At 43.1% G+C, this 19888-nt stretch overlaps 1 protein-coding gene across 1 annotated transcript in view; it reads left to right on the plus strand.

Annotated features, from left to right (window-relative positions):
- MIPOL1 (mirror-image polydactyly 1) overlaps positions 1-19888 on the plus strand; it is a 288139-nt gene that overhangs the window by 62957 nt on the left and 205294 nt on the right. The window contains exons 5-6 of the mRNA XM_018564483.1: positions 6200-6233; positions 9876-10046. Of these exons, the coding sequence (XP_018419985.1) occupies positions 6200-6233; positions 9876-10046 (205 nt within the window). The remainder of the gene's footprint in view (positions 1-6199; positions 6234-9875; positions 10047-19888) is intronic.

Raw genomic sequence — 19888 nt, forward strand, 5'->3', positions numbered from 1 at the left:
TTGCAGAAAGCAATTAAAACCCAGGACTCAGCACGTACGGTGGAACTCCAGGCGGTGGAGGCAGGGGTGTCTCTCTCGTTATGAGTCCTCGTCCACTCCTGATAATTTTGACGCCTTGATGTCGGCGAGGCGCACGCTCCGCTTGCATCTGGCGGACCTAACAAGGACTGATGTGGGTAGTCGTAAACAAAATTACTTTGAAAATGGGGATAAAAATGGGAGGCTGCTGGGTATGCTGTCACAGGCGTCCCGGCCTCAGACGATGGTTGCTGAACTGCGCTCTGGCCCGGACGCCTCTGTCACCTCCCCAGCAGACATCCTTGAGGTATTTCGGAGATACTACGCCTACCTCTATTCCTCCTCACTTCCGACGGACGCCCAGCCTCCGGGCTTGCGGCCCCTGCTAGACTCGGTTGCCCTAGGATGGTTGTCCAACAGCCAACGTGATTTTCTGGTAAGACCCATAACTGAACCTGAGGTACTAGCCGCCATACGCTCCTTCCCCAACGGAAAAACACCAGGCCCAGATGGCATTCCTATTGAATTTTACAAAACACACGCCGAATGCCACCGTCCATGTAATAGTGATTCACAAGCCGCCTCGAGATCCGACCTCCTGTGCCTCTTATAGGCCTATTGCCCTACTTAACTGTGACTTTAAAATTCTCACCAAGCTTTTAAGTGTGAGACTTACTCAGCTAACGGATAGTTTAATAGACTCGGATCAAACTGGCTTTATGCCACGCAGATCCACTGACATTAATTTGCGTCGCCTATTCACAAATTTGCATACGTCCCATCTTAACGACGGAACGAGGGTGGTGGTGTCTCTAGATATAGAAAAGGCCTTTGCCACGGTGGAGTGGTCCTACCTATGGGCTGTGCTGGACAAAATGGGACTCCCCTTAGAGTTCACTAGATGGATTAAATTGCTGTATCACAATCCTATGGCCTCTATCAAACTGGGGAATAAATTGTCAGCTCCCTTCCCTATCTGCAGGGGTACTCGGCAGGGCTGTCCGCTCTCGCCCACTCTCTTCGCCTTGGCCATGGAACCCATAGCCGAAGCTCTTAGAACATCCCCCTATATCAAGGGACTTAGAATTGGCTGGCTGGAAGAGAGAGTGGCGCTATATGCGGACGACCTGCTCCTGTTCCTGAATGACCCGGGACCCTCATTGCAGGGTGCCTTGGATGTTCTCAACGCATTTTCAGATGTGTCGGGTCTGAGAGTTAATTGGGACAAATCCATATTGTTCCCCATTGACGCTGCAGCTAGGTCTACACCCAGGACGGTTACTCAACTTTCCTGGGTTGAATCCTTTAAATACCTGGGGGTGGTGATATCTGGCTCACCCCAGGACTTCCTGGCATCGAACTTCCAATTTTGGGAGACATGAAGCAGAGACTGAAGGCATGGGCGAATTTACCTCTGTCCCTATTAGGCAGGATCAATTTAGTAAAAATGGAGCTTCTACCCAAATTAACATATATTTTTCGTAATTGTCCCATATGGATCCCAAAATCCTATTTCCATCAGCTGAACCAATTAGTCTCCTCCTTCTTGTGGGGCACTAAACCCCCAAGGTATAAACTCACGACCCTAATGCGACCCACTCTCCAGGGTGGACTGGCGCTCCCGGACTTCTATAAATATTTCCTAGCAACCCAAATGGTCACGGCCCACTGGTGGCTCTCGGCCGACGTCACCAATTCCTCGGTTTATGTTGGAAGCCGCAGTCCTGAACTCAGTGGAGGCACTAACTGGCCTTTTATATAGAGGGCCTAAAGCCCCCTATCCTCTTACCCCCTCCATGCGCACAACCATCAAAGTATGGCGCACGGGAAGCTCCTGGTGCTCCAGGACGGCCCTGGATATCTCCCCGAAAACCCCTTTGTGGAATAACCCCAACTTGCCCCACTTCCACACGGTCCCCGATCGCGCTTTTTGGGCAAAACGAGGTGTGAAACTCCTCTCGGATATTGTGGAGTCCACTTCCCTGATCACATTTGATGACCTAGCCGCAAGGAATGCTATACCCCCCAAATTTATTTTTCGCTACTTACAACTCGCCCATGACTTCAGCGCTCAATTTCCAGGGGATGGGATTCGCCTGGGAGAATCAACTGGAGCCCCTGGCTGGGATGGAGGGACTGAGGAAGCCCTCCTCCTGTTTTTATAATACCCTGCAAACCCTGAATTTCTCCAGCCTGCTCACATTACAGAATAAGTGGAGGATGGACGTCCCAGACATGGATGAGGAAGACTGGGAGGAGGTCTGGGATGCACTCTTTAAACAACTGGTTGCAATAAGGGATAGAATGGTGCAATTTAAGATACTGCATAGAGCCTATTTTACCCCTCATCGTTTACATAAAATGAATGCATCCATCTCTCCGTCCTGTTGGAGATGTACGTGTGAGGAGGGTGTGTTTTTTCATGTTTTTTGGGAATGTCCCCTCATCAAGTCCTACTGGGGCTCCACGGTAGGCTATATCTCAAAGGTCACCTCATTGCCACTGACACCATCGCCGAGAATGTGCCTCCTGGGCCTGGTGAAGGATGTAGCTCCGACCGGGTCGGAACGCATGTTGGTAGGCCTGACCTTGTTCTATGCTCGTAAGGCTATTGCTATACCCTGGAAAAAACCAGCCCCGCCGGAGCTGTCCTTTTGGAAAAAATTGGTGAATGACAACCTACCTCTATACCAGGACACGTATGCCAACATGGGATGTCCAGGGGAAATTCCATAAAATCTGGGATAGCTGGCTGGGATGCACTAACTCGGCAGTAGACCTGGATGCACGCTCCTGAGAGGGGACTAATGTCCCGTTTGGAGAGCTCCTGCCTGGACCATGTCCGACCTGAGGGTCCAGACGAGATAGGTGCCCCATTGCCTGGCTCACCCATCCCATGATCTCCTGTCGAGGCCGGAACCCCTGGCGGGTATATAGGAGGGCTGTGGGAAGGCCTAGCGAGCCTTGTTGGGGAATGATTCCCCCACCTGTAATGTAGAACCAGAATTGTTTTTTGATTTTCTTTCTTTTTGTTCTTTTGTTCCTTCCTTTATTTTCTTTTCCACGGCTATTGATGCTGTAATGTTATGTTGAATGCACTGCTATGCATGGTGCCATCAATGTTAGGCACAAATAGCATGCACAGTTGTACTATATGCTTGTAAAACAATAAATTATTTTGTCAAAAAAAAAAAGTTCAAGTGCGTGTAAAGGCAGGCGTCCTAATACTTTTGGCAATATAGTGTATATAAAATTAGGGATGCACTGATACCATTTTTTACAGACCAAGTACTTGCCCACGTACTCACAGATACAATTACTGATACATTTTTATTTAGTGTCATGTGACAGTTTTTCTAAAACAACACAGACAAAGGCCCCATTCCCACTAAGCGATTTACGCTAAGCGAAGTCGCCGGCCAATGCTAGTCAATGGAGCTGTCTTAGCTCCATATCGCCCGTCGCTCCAGCAGGACCCTTTTTCCGGGGGATTTTGCGTGATTTTTCTATTTCTTAATGGAGCCCGACGGTGAAGGCCGCGCTACCGTCGCTGGATCGTCGCCCCGAAAATTGCGCTATCCTGACCGCGCGGATCTCCTGCAAAAGGTATGTCGCTTAGTGTGAATAGGGCCTAATTAATTCAGGACAATGCGGAGCGCCAGGGCCCTGTTGCAACTGCTGGGAACCTGGTAGTTCTCGTGAAAATGCCAAGTATCGGCACTGGTATCGGAACATACCTAGTTTAGGAAGCATGGCCACATTATGCGTGAGCAAGTCCCGACCCGGGCATCCATTGGCCTTCAATTAATTAAATAGGGCAGTAAGATGTGGAACAAGCAGCTTCTTGTAAAAAAAATTGTAGAGAAGCCATCCGGGCCTGCTCTTTTGCCAAATTTCAGATCACATATTGTCAAATGGATTTCCTCCTCTGTTAAATCAGCATTGATGAAGTTTTAATAAGAGGCCCAGGAGAGAAGGAAAAGTTATTGAATCTAAGAAAGATGAAATGTGAACTGAGGTGGGGGGTAGGATCTGAGTACAATTTTGCAAGGTGATGGTGAAATTCCTCTAAGACCTTTTGTAAGGTTACTGTTGATGTTGTTAAATCTAGTTTTCAAGGTAATGGGTGGTGGATTAGGGTTAAAGGATCAAAGGCCCCTGTTTTCGGCATCCTCTTGTTTGTCTTGCAGAGCTTGAATATCCTGCTGGAAATCCTTCACTAGTGTTTCATGGCCATCCAAAATGGTTGTAGCATCATCCATGCGGTGTTCCAGGATGGCCGTCCAATTGGCAATGTCCCGTATTTCTTTTAATAGATCCGCCAAGAGTTTCTTAGTGGCAGCCAAATGTTCTTCATGGACCAGAAATCTGATGCTAGCCAAAAAGGCTGTTGAAGGGGCCACTGAAGTTGTCTGCAGAGCAGACGGAAAGAGAGCCTGGCTATTGATCGTGCTAGCCGAGTCATTGGATAACGCACGTGCAAGATCCCTTTCAGGTGTAGCAGGTGCCATCTTGGATCCAGTAGTTGGTGTTTTTTTATTCCTATCTGGGACGCTGTTTTTAGTTTTGCCAAGTGGACTCGTGGCTAGTAATTGAGTTGTTGGGCTCGCATGGACCGTGGACCCTCAGAATGTAAAGCCTCTGATGCAATAGGAATGTCTGTGGGGACTCATAATGGACAGGCGGTGCAGAGCTTAGCTAACATGTGTCCATGTTCTCTCGCAGCACACATGCGCCCCCCACACTAGTCGATTTTTTAAAATAATTTTCATACGAAAGATCTTTCGTTCAAATTTCTATTAGTTGATCATCGATTTCGACCATAGTGCTGAAAAAAGTTGAAGGAGCAGGCTGGAAAATTTTTCTCGAACGAAATTCTAACAGTGAATGTGGTTTTTGTTCGGGAAACTCCATCCATTCTAAAATCAAATGTTAAAATAAAACAAAATTTCACTCAACATTTGTCAAGTCTCTGATGGCATTATCGGGTGTAAAGAAAGATCTTTCCTTTTTAAATAAAGATCTTTCACTCGGAAATCGACTAGTGTATGGCCAGCTTATATTCTATTTAAAACTTGGAAAAAAGTTTTTACTTTTAAATGAACTTAAAAAGGGCAACTGAACTCTGGAAGCTATGCCCAAAAAAGGCAGGCATAGGACTAGTCTCCAGCATTGCCTGTGGTCTCCATGCAACTGATGTTCCTCCATTCCTGGCTTTTCATGCCTTGTTCTGCACTGTGTCTCTGTGTGGGGGGTGGCCAGCTTGATAGAGACAGGGCTTTGGTTCCTCATGTCAGAGCCTCCAGCAAAGGGAGCAGTGATATTACTAAATCTCGCTCCAGAATTACCTTCACTAGCAGTAAGAGGCAGCAGAGCCCTAGATCTCATACTGCAGATATACAGGTAGGGGTCTGTAGGCACAGCAGTATCTAGGCACACTCACACACCAGGAAGTACAATTCTTTTTTTTCAGAAAGACTTCCAGACAAAAGGGTACATTTTACAGGGCACTGCTTTAAGGGTGTGACTGAATGGCTTATAATAATTAACTGTATTGTATAAATTGTATAAATAACTGAATTTCCCCCCAGAAATGTAGAGTTTACAGCCGATACATTATAGATATATGCTATAAAGCTAGACTTGCACTTTAAAATTTACTGTGCGTTTAATCAAGCATGTGATTACACGTGGAACTGAACACAGTAATATTCTCTGGGATCCGCATCACTCTTTATATATATATATATATATAATTTATTCTGACGTCTTCATCCCAGGAATAAAAAGTAAGCAAAGCCCCTAATTAAAAGAGAAACGATCAATAAAAACATGTGAAGAGCCCGATTTCCTAAACCATCTCAGCACATATGAAGAACTGATCCCTGTAGCCATATATTGCGGTAAACATTAATAAGTTAACAGGCTGCAGCCGAGGAGAGATGAGCTTGGCATTATTGAAAGATACAGCAGAACAGCTGGCGCCATAATGCGCTGGGTGTGCAGGGCGTCCCCTGAAGACACTCACAGCAAAATTACTTCAACTCCCAAAGATTTGGGAGGAGAATTCATTTTGCTTCTGAATTGAGAAGTAAGTCGCTGGCCACTTAGTATTTCAGATTTCTTGTCCTCTCGTGGCTTTGTCTGTTCGGCTTCTCATCCTCTTTTCTCTTTTGTCTAGAGTGGAAGATGTTAACCCTGAAGAAGGTGACATGGTAAGCATCTTCTTCTGTATTGTGTATAAATGAGGCCTGGCTTGTAATAGTGTAATAGTGACTCCACTTGTCCTGGTCTGCCTTGGACAGAGGCCTTCCATCAACTGCGCCAACAGTAAAATGCTGATTTTGAAGGAACAGTCATGATTCATGGACTCCAAAAAATGAATGTGGTTTGGCACATGGTTATGTGCTTGAGGCAAAAACAGTTCATATTGCTAAGTTTTAGAGACTTTGAGTATATTAGAACACTTAAGCATGCCAAGTCATTCATAATTGTATAATTTGAATTAATATTCTAATTCCTATCACTACCTGGTTTCTGGAATTAAACTTAAATGTTAGATCATGGTTACACAGTATAAAGGATTTAGGCTCATTTGTATAATATGCATGTGTTGTAATAATTACAGCATTGGTTAATCACTAGAGGACCAACATTTCGTCTGTCTGTGCATTGTGTGTACAGAGATAACTCCAATGTAGAAGTGGCAGCCTTAAAGGAGAACTATGAGATGAGTGATTTCCACTCACCTCATAGTTCTAGCCGACCTGTGACAATGAGACTGTCACAGGTCGGCTCAGTAGATCGGGAGGTGAGCGAACACATACCGGGTTCGCTCACCTCTCGATCCTGTCACGGCTCTCTGCCGTGACAGGGGGAGGGGCTGGATTCCCCTCTCCCCACTCCGATCTGCCAGCGCTGACTGGCGGAACGGATGGGGAGGGGGCGGGTACAGCTGGCTCTGCCTCTAGATAGGCAGAGCCAGCTGTCACTCACGCAGCTGGGCGGATCTCAACGTCGAGGTCGGGATCCGCTCCGGCGTCTCAGTATACCGCGAGCTGTAGCTCGCGGTATACTGAGCTTAGGGTAACGGGAGGACGCTAGTTTGTGTCCTCCCGTTACCCTAAGGAGAACTATGGGGAAAAACACTCACCCCACAGTTCTCCTTTAATGAGACATCATAAGACCTCTCCTAAGGGCTAAGCTGACGAGATCATTCATACATACTTGCAGCACTGAGTTATTCCACATAAATCATAACTCCCTACTGCCATTTAGCTTAGTCTATAAATATCCATTTGTTTTATATTTTTGGAAGGAGAATATTTCCCAATGAACAGCAGCACATTTTTTTTAAATTCTGAATAAAAAGATTTGTTGTCCAGTAAAACCAGTGCATAAAAATTGCCATGCATGGGAGGTGTTGGTTTGTTATTTTTATGTTCATGCAATGATCATTTGTTTCAATTGTGGTTTGATGGTTAGATTGCACTACTGCAACTGAATTTGTATACCTTGGTCCAACTTTAGCATGCAGTATATAGATTTAGATTGCATGCAGTATATAACAGGCATACAAATAATTATTTCAGTAGCCAGATAATATGCCAGTTAACTACAATTTTTTTTTTTTTTTTATTCATAAGTATACTTACTAAAGTCTAAGAAGCCCCCCCACCCCCTTTAAAAAAAAAAAAAACATATTTGAGTAGGTGTGTTTTGTCATAGAATAGGTCATGCTAAAATTTACTTTTCACTGTATTACCTGCCCATTGAAGGCTCAGTTTGGCAAGTGTACTGGAAAATACTGATGGACCACATCTTTACCACAGTGTACACACACTGGAGAGATAACTGTTATTGTCTGTAACAGTTCCCTTGTATTTAGATGGAGAAGTTGAAGGAGAGGGGAATTGGGCAGTATGTTTTACTCACGTGTTCACCTATTTTTTTTATATCATGATTATATGCCAACCCAATAATGCAAGTGTTTTTGTGCTACTAAAGCAAATGTCCCACACATGTGGCCCATTTAAACTGTGGCTATGATGAAAGAAAATAATATGCAAAGGGCTACCTTCAGTTGAAACAACATGGCATACCAGACATTAGATGCGGCTAGCTGAACTTCCCTGCAAAACTCGACTTTTCAAAAAACAAAAACAAAAAAAAAGTCTTGCTTGGCCACCTTGCACACATCTCAGACTCCTGTAATGGTGGAAGAGATCACCAGTCACATTAAGTGTCACCACACATGTTAGAATCTGACTGTATAGACTTTGTACAATCACCTTTAGATTTACCAAAACTATGTAATATGAGGACCCACCTGAACTATCCAATCAACCTGTATCCAATCAAGCAGACCCCTATACTACATACTGGTTGGTAGATCTGAGATTGTACAATCCAATTGTAATGTGTATGTTGATCTTAACACCTGTTCCTGTGTTGGTCTGGTAACAATCCTGCACTGTTCCAAATTTACAGTAGAATTGCCACTTTCATGTAGGCTGTGCCTGCTTGCAATACAGTGGGATTAAAAAAATAAAGTTGTGGTGGTGGCTATCAGCATTGTCACTGCTGATTTACAAGCATTTAGTTTGTCAATTAGCATCTGGCCACACCTAGCCCTGCCCAATGCTATTTTGGATTGACAGCACTGCCTCTGTTCCTGAGACACTACGAAAGGTAAAGGACGTTTTTTGTTTACTTTATGAGACTTGTGCATCACATAGCATAAGATTTCAGGCTTATTTAGACTGCCATACATGATCCTTTAGTTGTAGGGGCCAGATTTCTGCATAACTAATGACCGCTAATGCCTAGAAGAATAGAACTGTCAGAGGCAGCACACAGCCACCCACACATCATTTTGCGGACTGACAGTTATAATCATTTATTTAAAAACTCCTAAAAACAATAAAAAATCCCATATAGCTCATCAGGGAGCCATCTGAAAGGTAAATGCCAATTAAGGATGGTGTATAAACCCACAAGTGATTGTAATTAAATAAAGATTTCACTGTAGTAATAACAATATAAACAAATTGCACTTATAAACCCCAAAAGGTATTAAGCAAGAGCACCTATCTAGGGAGAACCCAAGTTAGAGAGTTTTATCTTTTTTTTAATACTGCTGTATTTAAATAATAAATTGTACATATTTTGCACAAGCAAGGCAGCCGATTGCTTTTTTGGGGGAGATTTTGGTGGTTTTTGTATTCTTATGAAAAATAATAGATTCCAGACTAATGTCTTACCTGGCAGCCTCATTTTTGCTGAACCCTTACAGTTGGCCTAGTTGGGCGGGAAGTATAAAGGTGCCCACACACCTTACGATAATCGCATGATTATTGTAAGGTGTGTGGGAGCCGTGCGACCTCTGCTACTGTAAGATCGCACGACTTTTACCTTAGGAACATGTTCGAAAAGCAGCCAAACATCGTACAATGTTCGGACTGGTTTGTGGCATGTTCGCAAGATAAAAGCCGCACGGGCCGGTGTACGCAAGCGCACACTGCCCGTTCAGCATTGCGGTCATCGGAAGCCCGCCCCTCAGCGGGGCGGGCTTGCGATCATCGCAAGTACGATCTGCCTGTCCAAGATAGGCAGATCGTACGTTTTTTTAATTACCTTACAACTATCGCAAGACAAAAGTCTTGCGATGGTTGTGAGGTGTGTGCCCAGCCTAAAGCTGACCTGGAGCATGAGATCAATTAATTGGATTCAGAACATTTGGCAGGCCCTATATACAAATGCATTTGTTGTAGACCATTTTATTTCTGGCTAAACGTTTTTTTTGGCTTGTCTGCCCCTTACTTGTGCATGTCATAGAGCATCAATATTTTCTTCAGACTCTTCAGGAGCTTCTTGGTAGATTAGGAGAAGCAGAAGGGGGCACAGCTATTCAGCAGAATGGGGAACTCATTCTGGAGCGTATAAGGAGGAGTCGCGAAAGGCGAGAAGAAATCACAGCTGAGGAAATGGGAGCTGTCATACAAGAGCGAGATGCAGCTCGTGCTCAGGTAAGATCAGCATTGTCAGTATTTGGTCTTGTGGTTGTATGGTGTGGATGATTTAACATGTACATAAATCTTGAGAATAATCCTAAAGGATTACTTTACATAAAGTGTGTTTTTCTCGTATTTCATTAACTACAAGTTCCCTCTCATTATCTTTTGATAGATATATTTATGGTAATCAAATGAAAATATATGTTTTATCTGTTTTATTTTAAACATTCTGGCTTTACACTTTTTCCCCAAGAGTGGGTAATGCATAGCCCTGAGTTGTAGAGATTTTAAAAGAGAACTAATGCCAAACCTTTTTTTTTTTTTTTTTTGGCTTTCGTCCTCTTTTGGGTAAAAGAGTTTATTTACTTGCTATGACCCAAAGTCAGCATCTCGAGGGCTACTGCATAGCAGTACTAGCGCAGCCGGGAAATATTGTCGGGATCCACCTTGCTGCCTGATTGATAGCTGGCTTTGCCTGTCTATATCCAGAGCCAGCTGTGCCCACCCCTTCTCCTGTCTGCCCCTACAATAAGCGCTAAAGTAACAAAGAGGGGAGGGGAGAGTCCCTCCCGTGAGCAGTGACTGAGAACCACTGCTCTTTGCAGAAGACTGTGAGTTAAGTAGTTAAGCGGTCAGCGGTTCGTGATTGCCCAGCCTTGGATTTATAGAGCCAGCATGTGCTTTGTCACATGCTGGCTCTAAGTATTGGGAAGAGTACATTTTACTCTCCCAATACTTCTTTAATATGACAAATGATGGCACTTGATAGAAAATGCATGTGTCTGTTCCTCCTTTTAAATGTCATCAACTACTAATCATTACTCAGCAGGACCACTGTCAGGTGCTTTTTGGTGTTCTGTAGGCCTCTCCTTACATGCCCCTCCTCCCCCCTATGATTAAGCCCAGCCTTGTGGGTGAAATGCATCAGAGGAGGAGGTCCCAAGCAGAGACTCTCCGTCATCCTGTTACCATCGTTTGAATTTTCTTGAGTGCTGCTGGTCTATACCATTAGATTTGTTCAGTCTGTGGGGTGTAGGATGAGCCCTTGATGGCTTCCAGCACCTGATCTTCCATGAGGATGAATGACTCAATGCAGAGCTTGTGAGCAGCCCCATACTTTCATTATAGTCTTTAAAGCTGTCTGGAGCTCCCATAGAGAGATTTATCCTCACTTCCTCTCCTGCTGAAAAGGTTTTACTAGGCAGTAAGTGATGAGAAATCTGCAATAGAAACACAGAAATAAAATTGTACCGCGGGTAGGGTTGCCACCTGTACGGGATTCACCCGGACAGTACGGTTTTGAAATCTTGTGTCAGCTGAGCCCCAGGCACAAGATGTCAGAACTTCAGGCGGATGGGGCAGCTCCGGGGTCCTACTGCTGAGGCCGCACTGTGTTGGAGGCTGGGAGCTGACGTGCGACCTGTGGAGCTCCTCACACCAAGTTCTCCCATTCTGATTGTTTTCTTTCTGTCATAGAACTTCTTCCTGGTGGTGGTGGTGCAGGGTGAGTGTCTGTGTTCCTTTGTTTGTGCCCTGATCGTTTGTCATCTGTGACAGTATCGCCTTCCGGTCCCGGTGAGTAAGGGATTGTGCACACCAATTGCGGTGCGTTCCAACTGCTGGAACACACCGCAATCGCTCACAAAGCTCCCCTCTTCATTTTGGAGCAGGAGAGGGCACAGTGCAATCAGACGGCTGGCAAAACATTGCCTGCGTTCCGGTCCAGTGCGAACACAAAAAAATGCAGCATGCTGTTTTTTTTGGCGTTCGCACTGGACTGGAATGCAGGCAATGTTTTGCCACCCGTCCAGTCGCACTGCGGGCAGGGTAGCGTGGACTTCAATGCACTGCCACGCCCCCTCCTGCCCTAGAAAGAAGGGGGGAGTTTAGTGTGAGGTTGCCGTGCATTCCAGCAGCTACAGCTCTGGAGCACACCGCAGTTGATGTGAACGGGCCCTAAGACACCACACAGCCCCCGTCTTAGCTGACTGTCCTCCACATCACCTGGAAGTGCTGGCGGTTGTGAGCTGCAGAGAATCAGCAGTAAATCAGGGAGGAGATGAGTTTAACACGGGGGGAGGTGGGGGAGGGTACTGTGAACTCTGAGGGTGTTAATAAATATCTGGAAGTATTATACTTGCATTTATTTTCTTTAATACATGCAACATAAAAATATATCTTTTCTCACTTCTCCCTTGGCTGTCTCTCCTCGCTTCTCCGATATTCTCCCCAAAAAATTGCGGCGCTTTAGTGTTCAGGTTTTGCATGAAGAAAAGGTGGCAACCCTAACCACGGGTCAAACATTCCCCTACTCTACTAGAAAATGCATTGCATTTGGAGAACTCCCCCCTTCCGGTGGAGACTTTAATTAGCCATACCAAGGCTCACTGAGCAGGCACGCTCTGGCATTGTCATCATTATGGTTCCTAAGCAGTGACATGCAGCCACCGCTGGAATAGGTGCATGTAGACATAAAATGACTGAAAAGGGTTTGGGGTAGATCAGCTGCAAAAAATTGCAAAAAGGTGAAAACAGAATTTTCCAGAAAAAAAAAAGACAGTTGCTTGATAGGCAGTGCTTTATAAAACAAAGTCATCCAGTTAGGATTTTTCTCTTCTTTAGAAATGTACTCGGGTCTCCCAGCATCCCTTTTTAAGCAAAACCTGTCAGGATACATGATGTGAAAGTAGCCACCAGAATGGCAATAGTTCTGTATGGTGAATGAAGGTATATTAACCTTTTTGGTGCCGCCAACCTAACTACTACATGTAAGCAGACACTTTATGTTTTTTTCTCCTGGCTGGTGGCTTACTAGTACAAGTGATTCCAGCAGCTGTGAAGCTGCCTGATCACTTCTGCATGCTCAGAAATGTGCCCTCCTGCCTGACCTCACCCCTGCCAAGCAGGCCTGGCGCTACCGCAAGGCAAGGCAATCGGCCGCCTGAGGGCGGAAAAAACAGGGCATTTTGACAAGTACTTGTACCTTCGGTGCGGCAGAGCAGCGGCGACTCGGCGCTGGTCTGGTGGGAGGAGCTCCAGGTGGGGTCCTAATTTAGCTGGCCAGCGACTGCCAGAGGATCCCGACACGCGCGGCACCTCTGGCAGTCGCCGGCCAGCTGAATTAGGACCCCACCTGGAGCTCCTCCCATTGGACCAGCGCTGACTCGACGCTGCTCTCCCGAACCGAAGGTCAGTGAAGAAAAAAAAAACATGCTGATAGGGAGCAGGCCCAGCGCTACAGGGGTCGGGGAGGGGGTTGGTTGCGGGAGGGGCGCAAACATTCAACTTTGCCTGTGTAGGCAAAAATCCTAGCACCGGCCCTGCTGCCAAGGGTAATTGGCTTACCTGTCCCTCCTGGGTGCCCGGGACCATCATAGCGGGTGTCATGATGCACAGTTTTGAGGCTTATATTTAGTATTATTTATACAACGCAACCTTGTCTTTTATATTTTCCTCAAAACCTGGGTATTGTATTGTGTTTATGTGCACTAAAATTAATTTGCAACTGCAACCATTTTATTCTACATAGTCTCTGCTTTCAGAAAATATAATGTTTTGGGGGTTTAAAATTATCTTCAGGCCTAAAATGTACATTTTAACATGTGTGGGGAAAGAAAAGTTTTTAAAAATGCCTTCTGTAGTAAATACACACTAATATGTTCTTTTCAGCACTGAAGACACATATAATGCTGTATATGGAATTTTAAATATATTTATCTAATTTTGGTGCATATTTATTTGTGTAGGGAAACACTGCACACTGGACATCTGTTCTTCTTGGTGTCATATTCTTAAAGGAGAACTATGAGGTGAGTGCTTTTCACTCACCTCATAGTTCTAGCCGACCTGTGACAATTAGACTGTCACAGGTCGGCTCAGTAGATCGGGAGGTGAACGAACACATACCGGCGTTTGCTCACCTCTCGATCCTGTCATGGCTCTCTGCCGTGACAGTGGAGGGGCTGGATTCCCCCCTCCCCGATCCGCCAGCGCTGACTGGGGGAGGGCGTGGGTACAGGTGGCTCTGTCTCTAGATAGGCAGAGCCAGCTGTCAGTCACGCAGCTGGGTGGATCCCGGCATAATTGTCGGGATCCGCTTCAGCTGCGGCATCTCAGTATACCGCGAGCTACAGCTCGCGGTATACTGAGTCTAGGGTGACGGGAGGACGCTAGTTTGTGTCCTCCCGTTACCCTAAGGAGAACTATGGGGAAAATCCTTAACCCCATAGGTCTCCTTTAAGAGTATTTTCCCTTTGCTGCCATGTCATGTGTCTTGGAGAAGTCATTTGTGTTGTGAAATCCCATTTTATGTGTTTAATCATTTTTATTAAGTTTCAAAACAACAGTCCATTTACAATCATTTTTTCAATATACATTTATCCACCTTAACCCTTTATATATAACATTATACATAGCTGTTAAATTACTAATTAATGTGAGGAGGGTTGGGAGTTACAGGAGGTGTGGGGGGTTGTAAAATTGAGATTTCATCTTTCTTGTGTATTTACGTGCCTATATTCCCAAGCGGTTTAATTAACAACTTTTCATGTGTAACACACATTTTAAACATTTAAATCTAAATAAGTGAACTTTTCAATGATTCTTTATACAATGTGTATCCTATTTTAATTCTGTTATTTTCTTCCCCTTCTTCCCGTCTGTCCCATTATTATATTTATATTATTCTGTTATTATTCCTTATTAACTCCTGGAAACTTCCTTAAATATACATCTTTGTACCTCACTAAACCACTCAATGTGTTGAAGAGGAAGTAAAATCCTAATTTAATATTTTATCAAGAATGTAGTAAAATATCAAATATGCAATCATACAAGAAATATTGCATTTCGCTTTCTTATTGTTTCAAGGGCCATTGTCTCAAAAAAAAATGCATTTGTTTTTGGCTAAAAACCTGGATATGCTTTCCTATTCTGTACTGTACTTTTTGGTATTTCTTGTTCTGTTGTTGCAGGGATAAAAAGAGGGGAAATCTGGCCAATGGAGTTAGACAGCAGTTAATACCCAACAAAAGTTCTGACACCTTCCCCACTGTTTTCAAAAACAAATATATTTAATTATTTTTTTTCTATAGCTGAGATACAAAAGCAATCTATAGCAGTTTTATGCATATTTTCTTCCTTTTATTTATTATAATTGGTTGGAAGGGGATCAAATACTTATTTTACTAACTGAACTGCAACTCAATTTATAACATTTGTATCATGTGTTTTTTCTGGATTTTTGGTTCATATTCTGTCTCTATCATTTAAAATACACCTATGATAAAAATTATAGACCTTTCATTTCTTTGTAAGTGGGCAAACTTGCAAAATCTGCAGGGGATCACATAATTATTTTCCTTAGTGTATATAGTATTATAAAATATTAGGCATTAATATGATGTAGTCTTCTCTCCAGGCAGTAGGTGGAGCTCTAGTCTCCTTTTCACATGTGAAGCATTGTACCTTTTTCAGCTGTGCTGAAAGAGGCCCACTATTATTAAATGTTTGTAAAACAACGCTTTTACACATATAGCAAAAAAATGAAAAATGTTTTTATTTATATATATATATATATATATCAGTTTAGGAAAATTATACATTTTAGAGCCCAAATCCAGATTTGTTGCAAAGCTCGCCCCTCTGTTCTCTCCCTCCCATCACTCCCTTGGGCCCCCTTTATTAAATTATTTTTTAGCATACCTACCTTTTTCTCAAGTGTCTTCTCTTATGTCACATGACATCATGAGTCCTCTTCTTTATCTTCTTGTTTCCGGTGATGGGCGGTGTTTACTCCTGCATGGATAGGCTCTCAGGTAGTGATGTTCGAGTGCTGTAATGTCCAGTAGTACTGTGATTAGGCTCACATGAAGTATGTTAAATTATACTGTGCATCACTCAATCTGGACCAGTGGCAACAGCAGAATGTAGCAAAGCTTCTGCAGTGGACAGCACCGGTGAGTATTGCAGTGAAAGCACTGGGAAACTATTTTTTTTTAATTCATCAGTTCGGTTTTAAAAAAATACCTAAAACCATTGTAGCTTCCATTTAACTTTAAAGTGTATGCAAGTGCAAAATAAAATTATACATCAGTACATCTCTACAGTACATGCATATTTTTTAATGTTTTATCCCTTTAAAAATATTGCTATGTATAGAAATATAGTTATTGACCTGCCAGGAATTCAGTGTGCTCCTCACTTCTAGTTTGGACTTACATTAGAGTCTTTTCCTTACTAAAATCCCAATTAATGTTATCGGTCTTGCTTAGTCCTTACCTGCTGGACTGCAAGATCTACTGCTACCATCCTCCTGTCTCTGTACTTCTCCATGTGTATACAAATAGGTACATGAAACACTACAAAGCTCTTCAAAGCATTACTGGTCTTTTATATAAAATATTTTAGCCATACTTATTTCCATGAAAAAAATGTGCATTTGAGATTCTTTTATACAGATTTCATGGTGATAGGGTTAAAACACCATCCCTACACTAATCCTGAAATGTCTCAGATTCCCGTCTGCAGACTGACATCCCTATTCCACTGCTCAGTGGGCCCCGTCACTCTCCTGCGCTGCAAAATAGGGTCACAGATGCTCTCGCAGGTACAAAGCAACCTTAGAATTTTGTAGTCAAAGGTTGCCAGCTCACAGCTAACTGATTTCCCTTTCTAAGGCAATATAAACATTCACTTGTCTTCCTGTAGACCCTGCCAAATTCCATAATTCCAGTAGCAAGGCAGCTTAAATGAGGCTGAATGTCGTCAAAAGGAGGCAGACTTACTGAATCAGTCTGCAGCAAGTCTTTAAAGGAGCAATTCCACACAGTCGAGCAGAAAATAAGCTTCTGTAAATAGCCTAATTGGCTTTCCTAAATAAATCTACCATGCCAATAACACGGATTGGACTGCTTTGAAAAATTCAGCCCTTCTGACTAAGTGTCAGTTTATATTTTGCTCTTAGCTATAAGCCTCAATTCGAATCACTTATCAAGTGCTGTCAAAAAACACAGCAAAAATTCAGCCTTGGTTTGCAGGCAACCCTGAAAAAACTGTTCATTACTGCATATAGCTTTTTGCCTCCACTTTAAAGAGAAAGTTGAACCTGGTAATTTGTATGGCCCATTCTGCTCTGTTTACTCACAACTGCTGCATTTCTCATATTTATGAGGCAGTGCAGACATGTCAGACTGGTGTTTTATGAATCAGTTACCTATGTAGAGGAAATGTTTTGCCTTTTCAATTACTTTTACATAATATTATGCAAAAGAGATCGGACTGATGTTAACAATGTTGTGTGTGTTCATGATTTGTTTTTGTTTTGTTTTTACTTTTTTTTGTGTGTGATTATCTATTATATATTCAGGGCAGCCATATTTTTTATTATACATACAGGCTCTGCAATGCTACATATTAGTTTTACTTTATTGCTATGTCACAATGTAAGTCTATGGGGTTGAATTACTAAAGGCAAATAGGCTGTTCACTTTGCAAAGGAATTTTCCCTAGTGAATGCGGTAAAACTTAACTGTGCAAACAATGCCCAATGTGTAAGGGAAAAAAAACCCTGCACTTTTGCTGGCAGATTGGCTAATGGAAGTCAGCAGAGCTTCATGTCATTCACTAAGCTAAGGAAAAAATCCCTTGCAAAGTGAACAACCTATTTGCCTTTTGTAAATCAAACCCTATAAGTCAGATTTGAATAGCAATTGTGCGGCGCTAAATACCCTGGTACTACTAATATTAAATAAAAAAAGGCTCAAATCCTGTGCAAATCATATGTGCATATTAACATATGAGCTACTAAAATTGTGCAAACAGTATTGAACAAAAAAGCTTATCACCGATAGTGTATATACTATAAAATACGATAGGTGTAATATAAGACTGGATAATTAATCATCCAGATTAAAACTTATATAGTGAAAAATAGTGACTTCATATTTAACCAATAAAAATAAAGTAAAACTATATAGAGTGATAAAGGTGATAAAGTCAATAAAAATTCAAAGTCCGTTCTCAAAATCCAAAAAATGTGTAAAGTGCTGGTGCTCCGCAATCCTCCCAGTGTCACACACAAATCCCCCTGGGGCAATGCGCACTCACCACGTAGATATTATTTTAGGACTTTGTAGGTAGCCTGATATCGGTTATGGATCAGAGGGTCTCCAGCTTTTTCTGTGCACGCTTTGGGCCGCCGCGGTGTTCTATGGGACTTGTAGTTCAGACCTCGCCCAGTATTCAGTATTTGGTATCGGCGAGTACCGAAAAAAAATATAACGGTAAATATAAAAACCGAAATACCGATATCGGTGCATCCCTAATACATACATATATATATATATATGTGTGTGTGTGTGCTCAAATACAGTAAAAATACAGTATATATACACACACATACACACAGTACTGTGTTAAAGGTAGGTGCGAAAAAATGCTCTGAAGTAAGAATGCTTTAAAAATATATATTTGTATTGTTTTATTTTTAGCAATTTGCAAAGTGCATTTGAACAGAAGAAAAATCTGACTCGGATCAATATTTGGTGTGACTACCCCATTGGCTTTAAACCAGCATCAATTCTTACACTTACACAAAGTCAAGGGTTTTGTAGGATTAAAGCTGCCCATACACCTGACGATTATCGTACAATAGTCGCGGGTGATCCCGCGATCATACGATAATTGTAAGGTGTATGGGCAGCATGCGACCGCATTTACTGTACGGTCGCACAATTTTCGTATTACAAGCACATTATAAAACCCGCCAAAAATCGTACGATTTTCGGCGGGTTGGTAGCGCAATCACAAGACGAAAGCCGCACAGACCGAGGTGCGCAAGCGCACTGCCCACTCACCAATGCAATCATCTGCAAGCCCTCCCCTCAGCAGGGAGGACTTGCGATGATCGCAAGTACGATCTGCCTTTCCAAGATGGGCAGATCGTATGAACTTTTAATCACCTTACAACCATCGCACAATGGAAGTCGTGGGATGGTTGTAAGGTGTATGGCCACCTTTACAGTCAGGTATGATTTGCCAATTATACCAAGCAGGTGCTAATGATCATCAATTTAGTATGTAGGTTGAAACACAGTCATTAACTGAAGCTGAAACAGCTGTGTAGGAGGCTTAAAAGTGGGTGAAGAACAGCCAAACCCTGCTACTAAGGTGAGGTTGTGGAAGACTGTTTCATGTCACAGGTCATACAGCATGGCAAGACTGAGCACAGCAACAAGACACAAGGTAGTTATACTGCATCAGCAAGGTCTCTTCCAGGCAAAGATTTCAAAGCAGAGTGTTTCAAGATGTGCTGTTCAAGCTCTTTTGAAGAAGCACAAAGAAATGGGCAACTTTGAGGAAATGGGCAGCAGTTGAAAGACACATGCTTACTTCCCTTCGACATCAGAAGATGTACAGTAGTGCCGTCAGCACCTAACTGGCATAAACCAGATGGACCCAGGTACACCCATCTTCTGTCCGGAGAACTCTGGCCAGAAGTGGTCTTCATGGAATAGGTTGGACTTGATGGACTAATGTCTTTATTCAACCTCAAATACCATGTAACTATGTAATTGGGGCCAAAAAACCATACCTCCAACGTGGAAACACAGTCCAGTCTTTAAACACTTTAACAACAGCTGCTCTTGAACATTTAACGAATTCTGCTGTTTTGCTGATACTCGCTCCATGGCTCCGAGCGCCAACAATCATCCCACGTTCAAAGGCTGTTAAATCGCGTTGTTTACCCATATCTTCAGAAAAAAATCACTTCTACTGTCATGGTAAACAACCTGCATCCCTATTTATAATGGTCTGGCCCTCTAGCAACTTCAGCGCGAAATTATAGCTAATTT

The sequence above is a fragment of the Nanorana parkeri genome, unplaced genomic scaffold (assembly GCF_000935625.1).
Source record: "Nanorana parkeri isolate BGI_ZX_2015 unplaced genomic scaffold, ASM93562v1 scaffold755, whole genome shotgun sequence".
Taxonomy (NCBI): domain Eukaryota; kingdom Metazoa; phylum Chordata; class Amphibia; order Anura; family Dicroglossidae; genus Nanorana; species Nanorana parkeri.